Source organism: Varroa jacobsoni, unplaced genomic scaffold (genome assembly GCF_002532875.2).
Source record: "Varroa jacobsoni isolate VJ856 unplaced genomic scaffold, vjacob_1.0 scaffold_844, whole genome shotgun sequence".
NCBI lineage: Eukaryota > Metazoa > Arthropoda > Arachnida > Mesostigmata > Varroidae > Varroa > Varroa jacobsoni.
In genome coordinates, this window is record NW_019213746.1 from 91,057 (window position 1) to 100,218 (window position 9,162).

The window sequence follows — 9,162 nt, forward strand, 5'->3', positions numbered from 1 at the left end:
GTATATATATTGTGTGTTTGGTTGTTAAATTTTCGTCGAACTTCATGAAATTCCCATAAACTTTCAGGTGTATGATGATATTGCGAAGCATTTCAGTGGAACGCGGTATGCGCAATGGCCACGAGTGGTCGAATTTCTACAATCTCTTCCAAGGGGGTCACTTGTGGCTGATATCGGATGCGGTAATGGAAAGAACATGCGTGTCGAAGGGAGATCCGATCTTGTGTTTCTTGGCTCCGATCGTAGTGTCGGTTTGCTCGACATCTGCCGCCAAAGAAAGCTCGAGGTATTCTTGGCGCTATCATTAAATGGAATAAACAGCAGAATCTAGCATAAAATTAATTCGACTATTCATGTGCTATATTTTACATACACGTATATTGTATTACATATGTCTCGCTATGAGCCGTTGCAAGTGTTTGAACGCGTTTTCTAAGGATGCGGCTAACAGAATAGTCAGCAAAGAGAATCTATTGCCTGCTTAAAGAAGATAATAATGAGCATGTCTTCACTACGATGTTATTACTAATTCGATGCAATGCTTGCTGATTAAAGGTGGCGTTAATAGACTGTTTACAACAGCCGCTTCGGGCGGGAACATTTGACGCTGCTATTTGCATCGCGGTGCTGCACCACTTGGCTAACTATGAGCGTCGTCGGGAAGGTTTAAGTCGACTGATTCAGCTAGTCCGGTCCGGAGGAAAAATTCTGGTTTATGTATGGGCCAAGGAGCAGCGATATACAGGATTTCAGTCGAAATATCTTAAAGAATCATTCACCCCGAAAATCGCAAAGACAGAAAATGTCAATGAGCAAAGGCTAACAGAACCGCCGGCGAATTCAAGTAGAAAAACAAAATGTACAGGCCCGCCAATTGAATTAAACATGGAAAATGCTGTTGCAGGACAGGGAAGCACTGGCGAAGACTATACTCCTATGTGCAGTGGGTTAAAGTCAATGAAGGGTTCTTCCGACCCAGAAATACTGTCCAACGGATTCCGTGCAAGTAAGACGGCACTCGTCCAAGTTGGAGATACGAAGGTAAATACCGAACTCGTAAACTCGAGTGTAGTCGGTATATAAGACGTCAAATCCGATTTATTTTATACTGATTTCTTCAAATATCAATTTTGAAATAAAGTTGGGGCGTGGCGCCGTAGACATTGTGTATTTTGTCATCATGTTTATGCTACATTTGATAACCTGGCGGTGGCAACGGTATGTAGATACTACTTTTTTTTTTTCTGAAAATAACTTTCTTGTTCGATTATTGTCTTATCTGTGTAGCTGAGTATTCCAGTGCATACAAACCGCCGCGATTTTACTGCAGGACCAGATGTTCTAGTCCCGTGGACTAAGGTCTCGGAAGGGCAAGTTAAGCACCGATTCTATCATATCTTCCGTGAGGGTGAACTACAATCCTTGGTGGAGCTAATTAATAACGAAGAAAACGAAGCGCCTGTTGTAGTAATTGAAAAAGAGTATTACGATGAGGGTAATTGGTGTGTCGTTCTTGTCAAACGCTAGCGCCATACATTCAATGCTGTAATCCCAAATTATTTCTACTCAGAAACTTTGCCTTACTCATAAGCAACTACTCAAGCTGGATGCCGTTGTTGAGAATTATCGTAACGAACAATTATAATAGGAGTTGCTTAGTGGAGAGGTTATCATGTTGACAACGCTACAAGTTACATACATTTCGAGACATTACGTACACTATTTTTCAGTTACTGTACTTTTGCATTAAATAAAGCGTGTACATAGTCTTTGCTCATTAAGGATATTTCACAATCTATTGATATTTCATATTAATAGATGAAAAGTGTAATGCTTTTTCACCGAGAACTGATTGTCAAGATGAAAATACCATTCTACTAGTTTAAGTAAAAGGTAAGTCTTTTTTCAGAAAAACTAGATATTTCTGTGTTACCTGTATACAATCGTGTGGTCTTTTTATGTATATTACTTATTTGACCTACTTTTTATATATATTACACCTTCTTTAGTTATTATACGTTTACTGGTAAACTTACAATCGACATTTTTAATTAATATTTTTACGACATTAATGGAGTCAATATTCATATGTCCTGGCATGGAAATACGACGCCTAGAAACTCTCTTATATATTACTTGGCTGTTAAAAAAAAACAATAGTTTTCTAGGGCTCAAGCTTAACATGTTATATTTTGTATTTATATTCTGTTCTAAAGCTATATGCACAATAATGCGTTGCTTGAAACAGAAATTAACCCAAAGTACACGGTCCACGCGACTTAACCGGCTTCCTTTAATCGGATGTAAAGGCCTAATTTACAACAGTTTCAACAACATGTCACGTTGTGATTCCGTTGCTGTGTCACTAGCCTGTTCTGGGTATAGGCAGTTTAAACCCAGGCTTACTTTGGAAGAAAGTATACGAAAGTGTGATATCATTGATATTTTCCAGTCCTGGATCTTCAGCATAGTCCGGGTCGATGTAAAAGAACACGGGCATATCTACCTGAAATCGAGTCCCAGCAGTCAACAATAAAGTGCATTGCGTTGTGACTTATTTAATACGTGAGAAAAAAATAAAACAGGAAGAAACATTTTTTGAACAGTTAATAGAGCCGCATCCACTAAAGCGTTGTCAAAGTTTACCCCTTCAAGTACGTTTAACAAATTTTTTTGTTAATTTAACAGCAGTTTAACAAATTACAGCAAATGAAATACGTAAAAGAATGAAATAATGGGAAAAAGAGTCTAAGCACAACATCTTTTTAAATAAGGAACCAAAAATAGGTTTTTGTTAGTCAGTAAAATTTCAATGGTAATTTTGTAGTCGTTTAATAAATACAGAAATGCATCTTCACCTCTTCATTTGGATTAAGACGTTGCTCCTCAAAGCAGAAACACTGAATCTTGTTAAAGTACTTGCCAGCTTCAAAGGGCAGTACGTTATATGTAGCGATTCCATCAATGGGTTCATCATACGGATTTTTTGCGGAATAAAATGCTAGTGCAGTCTCACCGGGACGGACGTGTACTGCAGATTGCTGCGGTCGGAAGCTCCACCTAGACAAAATGCAGATCTCTGTTATTATTGCTTTGTCAAAATAGCAAGGTGTCGGAACAGAAGTAAAAGTAAAAAAATACTTCTTAGCCTAAATTTACAGTGAATTAATTTCACACCTCGTATAACTGTGCTCTACGAAACTTGTGCAGCGGAAACACAATTTATTACGCTTTCATATTATTTTAGTATTAGAATCACATATATTATTCTAAAAATTGTCTAGTAAATACATGTGAAAAATTTATGGAATCACTTCCCTTCAGTGGGTTAATCTAAAAAGTACATTTATTATATGTTCGTCTAAAGATAGTACTTCATTCCGGACGCAGTGTCTGCTTGAAAGTTGACTTTAATTTCCCGATGGGGAACGACATTCATTTCTGCAACTTTCTTCGAGGGATCATTGTCTCCTAAAAGTGTTGCTTGTCCTCCTAGTCCACTTTGCTGAAACCGGCGCAGTTGAAAACGTATATGATAGATTATGAGCGTAACGCATTTTGTCGTAGCTGAAAGTCTATTTAATGTAGTACTTGCTGCATACAGTTAGCTGGTTTATGTTGTTGACATGTGAACTATGTTTTTCCCATGCTAATGCAGTCGTAAGGTCAGGTGTAAACGAGAAAAGTATAATTATCACCTTTAAATTTCGGACGAACAAAGATTTTACAATCACCCACGTACACACTTCGCTGAAACCTTTTTTTATTAAATCAATGTTTTGTTTGTATTTTGTCTTGAGTTTTCACTGCCCACATGCCTGCTGAAAGAAAATTTGCTATGTAACTAACTTCTGAAAACCTACCGAACAGAATATTCTGTAGAGTGGAACTGCGGCATAACTCAGGCCACTGACAAGGAATATAACTGAGCTTGTATAGTAAATTGTGGTCCGATTTCGGAAATTCCATCTCTCGAACTTGTCATTTCCGATGCTCAAGCTCCGACGCAAGTACAAATTAAGTACGGTCGTCCTAGCTCGGAAGCTCCGACAGCTCCGTGTAGAACATAACTTCGAAAGCAAAGCCATAACCAAGCTTTGTTCGATGTTAATTTAAGCTTGTAAATGTATACCGCTTTCAAAGCATTTTTACACGCATAATTCACTGTTAACCAAAGTACGCTGTTCACTGTCCAAGTTTAATTGTAGGACACATCTTTAGCCAAGTGCCTCAGATCCCATGATGTTGTTTCCGCGAAACCCTTTCATTAGTTATGCATTTGGGGCATTAACAGTCGTTCAGGATTCAACATTTTTCGATAGACAGTAGGTATACATTAAGGACACCAAAATGCTGATTTGTCGAGATTTACCGCTGGGCTGTTTTATGTTTATCTATTAATGATGCGTCGTTCCCATAGTTCGAACGTTTCGAACACCACTTGACCCAGTACAGTCACTATGCAGACGACGCCGCCGCCGCTGCCTCAGAGCGTCAGTTCAACGAAGTAAATAATTGCACATGGCAGACAAAAACCCTTGAAAACAAATTCTGTCTTATTCGGTAATTATAAAAGCTCCTATTGTGGATAGAGCGGCTCTCCATTGATTGAATAATTTCTCGTCCAAAATATATTGGTTTGCTGGATACCAGATACTTATCTCAGCTGGTAGCACCACGAAGTACGCGTGTTCGTGCTCCATGAGAGTGTCGATGTTGGCTTGGCAATCAGCTGATCTTGTTCCGGTGACAAAGCGCCCGAATCTAACTGTGTTAAAAACACACTTATTATTAAGGGATAATTTTTGTGCGTGAATCGGATAAAGGGTATGCTTTAGCAATGCATGCTTGGCAGCATTGAATAATTTGTGAAAAACAGTTCCGGCAGCTTTAAATGGAAGATCTTGGGCTCGCTTTTGTTATTTTTTTTTAGGTGACTTCTGAAATTTTGGATTTTTGTCTACTTTTTGTTTTATTCCGCCTTTAGGATCGAGTCCAGTGAGAAGTAGCTTTATATTCTTAGTGAAGCAACACCTTATTACGAGCACAACTTTGCCGAATCGTTAACGATCGCGCGTGACGCTTGTCAACAAATGAGTTAAAAGCGTGTGGTAAAACTGGCCCGTTTTTTCGAAAGTCGATCATTGCCTCTGCTGGAGTGAACGTTTAATGTAGTCGTGTCTTATCAGGGGATTAAATAAGTGTCCTGTCCAGAGGCCATGAAGTCGCCGAATTGAAAAACTGCTAGAATCAGTATGGAGTACCAAGGTTTGTATTCGCTATACGGTAGTTTTACCACTGACTGTAAGTTTCTGTGCTAAAAAACTTCTCCCATGTTTTACATATAATGCTAAAATCGTTAGGTATCACTTCAGACGGCTTGCTTTTAGCAGTTAACCGTGCTAAGTACAAGAGTACAGAGGGATATCGTACACGCGCAGCATATTGGACTGTTTGAGAACAGGACTTGCTTCATATACCTCATCGTGGTTCCTGACGACGCTAACCTTTGAGTTGGTTTTTCCAGACCGAAATCCATCACCCCCACCGGACGCCAGGACCGCTTTATCAGGCGAAACGTCAACGAGCATTGGAAATACGATCTTCTCGAAGTGCTGGCTATTTCAGTGCCTGCTCGATGCTATTAAGGTGTACCGGCAGTCGATAATACAGTTACTAATTACAGCAAAATGCCACTAAAACGAGAGAATACATAACGCAAAATTGATTATATCAAAGTTGTTCGAATGACAGCAGTATGTGATGTCCTTATTGTCATTACCTGCATAAATTGTTTTCAAAACGCAAATTTAGTTTGTACGATTTTCGTCTGACTTTGAACATGCTGGGTCCATTTCAGCAAGTGGAAAGCGAATGTTTAAGTGAGGATGGCGCTGAGGAGATGGGAAATATTAGCGAGGATTTGGAACAGCAGCTTTGTACACTTTGGGACATGTCTGCCAACCAGGTACATTACGCAACAGAAGGGAATCATCATTATTATGGCAAAGATGAAACGTTGCACCGTTGTATTTATTAAATATTTCTTGCCTTTCTTTATTCGGCTAATTTGTCTTTTTTCAACTGCATCCCTTTGCATAGGAAGTGTCGGCTTTTCTGGAGGAGTTCCATGCATCAGAAATGTTTGTACAGCTAATGGGGTCGACAAAAGCACCCCGACTTCTTGAGATACTTTTGGGTATATTAGCCAACATGTGCACATTCGAGGAGACGTGTCTTCAAGTTAGCAAGACAGATTCACTGATGTAAGGCTAAACCAATCACCGGCGAATTATATTAACACTCCATTAATTACAATTTTACTTATACTGTTTATGACAAAGACCTGTACCCTTCAAATCGCATAATGAAGTCAATTTCAGCACGAAAATAATTGTGATCAGAGGAAATAATTAGGCTAGACAGAATAAAAAAGAGAAAAAAAATCTTAGTTTTCCAAAACTAGCCTGATATTAATATTCTGTAAGTTTATTGCAGCTGTAAAAGAAAAAAATTTAGAAAGTAACGGGTATAGTGTATATTATGTAATCTTTTTTTGTGCTAGTCGGATGGATTTTCTGTGCGGTATAAGCAGTTTCCTGAAAAAATTGTGTATTATTCTTAGTGAAAAACATGTGTCTTTTTCCAATTATGTCAGTAACCGTTATCCAATTAAGTTTATCTGAGGCGGTAGCCTGTACCAATACATTCTGGAGAAATTGCACAAATGTACAGTGAACTGTGATGGTGCAACTTTGTCATGTTTGCCTGCTAAATTTGAGGACACGTGAGGTGTTTTAGATTTATAACTGGTCATAGACATACACTGCATTCCGTGCTGAAAGCTATATAGCTGAAGTAACTCTCAACAATCTCCAGTACCGGACGTAAAGCTGCAAGACATTTTTAAAGTTGTTTAGGTTGTACTGTATTACTCTATGAATCGTATGTTCTTTAGAGTACGTAGTGGATAGCTGCAATAGTGCTATATATACGTGCGCAGCTATATAGCGCCTAGCGTATAATGATGATTGCGGTCAATGTTTATTTCTGGATTTTTAGCCGCGTTTGCCTCTGGCTTTTGGGTAGTACCGACGCGCCCGCTCTCCTTCAGTTATCTCGGTTGCTGCGGACTTGTCTCGCGCATCCGTCGACAGGACCCCTTTGGATTGAACAGATACGCGAAAACCTTGCCCCGACCGTAGACCATCTACAGACGATCCTTCTGAACTCACTCAATGGTTCAGACTTTGTCATATATTATCAATATTACTGTTTAATTTAACAGCTGGACATTTACGCTTGGTACTATGAAATTGTCTAATAGCAACTACTTTCTCGACGTTTTCCTTAACTATGATAGACGAAAATCTGTCGAGATAGTTCAGTTCATATTTCATAGAATCGCTAGAAAACTGTCGAACGAACGTTTTTAGTATATTTCGCAAATGCTAGCTTTACTCAAACAGAGAGAGTTTTATGTGCTATTTTGGTTATATCAAAAGTTGGTTTATTTCACAACAGACAATTTTATAATCAAATTAGAAGCCTTATTGATAAAAATAATGTTAATTATGGGACGTATATATTTTTCGTTGGGTTTCAAAACTTCCTCCTAATTAATTTTTGATTTTTCTAGGAGATCTGGTGAGTTCTACCTTGAAGTTAGTAGATCGACTTTGCGATGCTCATCCGGAGGTGAGCGCTGCATTGGCTAATGTAGATTTCGTTCGAGCCCTGAGCTCTGCAGCGATGCAAATGCTGTAAGTAATTGAGTCGCCCTTCTGATAAAGCGAAGACAAAGTACAAAGACACATAGGTAGAACAAAATCGCGTTTTGCAGGTGTTTATTTTCCCAGCTTGTCCTCAAAGTGTCCAAGCTAAAAAAGCGTATTTATTGGAAAATACCAACGTCGTTTATTGAGAGTCATCCTTAATGCTGATTATTGCATTTACCAATTATAAGGGCATTCGCGCTCACCAACTGCCCCAAACGCAGCATATTTAGTTATTTTTTTTTGTTTTTTAGAGATTCCAGCCACGTACGCTCAGTGCTAATGCATGTATTTCTCCCAGTTGTCTTTATCATGTATTCTTCCCATAGACTCTAGAACATTTTTCCAGTGTAAGTCCTACGCATCGACAGATTTTTTATTTGTCGCGTTTCATGTTCGTGAGCCTGAGTTTTCACATTAGCTTATTTAGATTACTTGCATTGATTACTCAATGGCTTTCACACATTAAATACAGGACAGAGTGTGCCGTTCTAGAAGATTACTGGCACATCTTATATAACCTCGAGTGCGAAACACAATTTGCCCCTCTACTTGAGCCCTGCGTCGAGGATCTGGGCGGCCTTCTGAAGGCCTTTTTATCGTGTTTACAAGATTCGGCAGCCGGTACTGACGAAAACATCGAAGAGGATTCGGAAACTCGCCGCTTTCAGCTTCTTTGTCTACCGTTCTGCTTTCTAGCAAATCTCTCAGATAAAGGACGCCATCTTCTATTTGACGGTTTGTTGATCTGTTAGTTATCTAATTAAACAAGTGTGCGGCTCATTCAAATAATCGAGACTATCGATTAAATAAATATTTAGGTTTTATTATTTTATAAATATTTATATCATATTTATTGTGCTTTCATTGTTTTTTGGTGCTGATCTACCGGATTTAACGTGTATCAATATGTGTCTATGGACATATGTAATAGGTGCACACCTCTCTAATAGGATTTTCCGTTTTACAATTCTGTAATTAACGGTAATTAGGGTATATGAGCATTATTAAATTAACTTACATAAGCGTTCTTTCTTGGCGTGTTTTAATTTTCATAGATTCGGCAGTTAGTGACAGTTCGTTCAGTATCTTACACGAATTGGAGAACTCGCCTCCACCTGAGCAAATCAGACGATCTCCACAAAACATCGAATATAGGACCATGCTAAAAGATTCTCTTCGAGTACTCACTCGAGGAGTTACGCGTTAATAAATACTATGTACATATGTGCTCTACTCTTGGAATATTCAAAGTATACTGATGCGTTACCTTTATTCTCCTGCCATACACACAAATTAACTTCAGTATGTTGAAATTGTGGCCATAAAACTTACTTAGATGGAACAAACTTTGTAGTGGTAATAAAACTTTTTTTTTTCAATTTAA

The 9,162-nt window shown here is 38.5% G+C and overlaps 3 protein-coding genes across 9 annotated transcripts in view; 2 read left to right on the forward strand and 1 right to left on the reverse strand.

Annotated features, from left to right (window-relative positions):
* LOC111264301 (tRNA (carboxymethyluridine(34)-5-O)-methyltransferase alkbh8) overlaps positions 1 to 1,777 on the forward strand; it is a 5,624-nt gene extending 3,847 nt beyond the window's left edge. For all 3 annotated transcript variants that reach the window (XM_086970028.1, XM_022840067.2, XM_022840068.2), the window contains exons 8-10: positions 68 to 286; positions 556 to 1,041; positions 1,288 to 1,777. In XM_086970028.1, coding sequence (XP_086826154.1) covers positions 68 to 286; positions 556 to 1,041; positions 1,288 to 1,527 — 945 coding nt within the window. In that variant the 3' untranslated portion in view covers positions 1,528 to 1,777. The remainder of the gene's footprint in view (positions 1 to 67; positions 287 to 555; positions 1,042 to 1,287) is intronic.
* Positions 1,778 to 2,160: 383 nt separating this feature from the next.
* Positions 2,161 to 4,416, reverse strand: Cox11 (Cytochrome c oxidase copper chaperone COX11). 2 transcript variants are annotated; one of them, XM_086970029.1, is made up of 4 exons: positions 3,864 to 4,416; positions 3,375 to 3,505; positions 2,859 to 3,060; positions 2,161 to 2,502 (listed from the first exon to the last, which is right to left on the reverse strand). In XM_086970029.1, the coding sequence occupies exons 1-4, from the start codon at positions 4,086 to 4,088 to the stop codon at positions 2,317 to 2,319; spliced, it is 744 nt and encodes a 247-aa protein (XP_086826155.1). In that variant the 5' UTR covers positions 4,089 to 4,416; the 3' UTR covers positions 2,161 to 2,316. The 2 variants fall into 2 exon arrangements, with proteins under 2 accessions (XP_086826155.1, XP_022695809.1); XM_022840074.2 differs by having other exon boundaries at positions 2,161 to 2,506; positions 3,864 to 4,409.
* Positions 4,417 to 4,496: 80 nt separating this feature from the next.
* Positions 4,497 to 9,162, forward strand: LOC111264302 (protein saal1). Of its 4 annotated transcripts, none has more exons than XM_022840071.2 (9): positions 4,497 to 4,563; positions 4,988 to 5,268; positions 5,528 to 5,649; positions 5,861 to 5,968; positions 6,103 to 6,266; positions 7,063 to 7,241; positions 7,640 to 7,763; positions 8,251 to 8,513; positions 8,834 to 9,162. In XM_022840071.2, exons 2-9 carry the CDS (start codon positions 5,256 to 5,258, stop codon positions 8,983 to 8,985), a joined length of 1,125 nt encoding a protein of 374 aa, XP_022695806.1. In that variant the 5' UTR covers positions 4,497 to 4,563; positions 4,988 to 5,255; the 3' UTR covers positions 8,986 to 9,162. The 4 variants fall into 4 exon arrangements, with proteins under 4 accessions (XP_022695806.1, XP_022695808.1, XP_022695805.1 ...); XM_022840073.2 differs by having other exon boundaries at positions 4,545 to 4,563; positions 5,190 to 5,268; XM_022840070.2 differs by lacking the exon at positions 4,497 to 4,563 and adding an exon at positions 4,720 to 4,827.

Coding starts and splice junctions, on each gene's coding strand:
- Cox11 (XM_086970029.1), bottom strand. CDS start 4,088: ATGGCTTTGCTTTCGAAGTTATGTTCTACACGGAGCTGTCGGAGCTTC. Junction 3,061..3,374: donor GACACTGCGTCCGGAATGAA/GTACTATCTTTA, acceptor CATTTTGTCTAG/GTGGAGCTTCCGACCGCAGC. Junction 2,503..2,858: donor GTCTTAATCCAAATGAAGAG/GTGAAGATGCAT, acceptor GATTTCAGGTAG/ATATGCCCGTGTTCTTTTAC.
- LOC111264302 (XM_022840071.2), top strand. Junction 6,267..7,062: donor AGCAAGACAGATTCACTGAT/GTAAGGCTAAAC, acceptor CTGGATTTTTAG/CCGCGTTTGCCTCTGGCTTT. Junction 8,514..8,833: donor ACGCCATCTTCTATTTGACG/GTTTGTTGATCT, acceptor TAATTTTCATAG/ATTCGGCAGTTAGTGACAGT.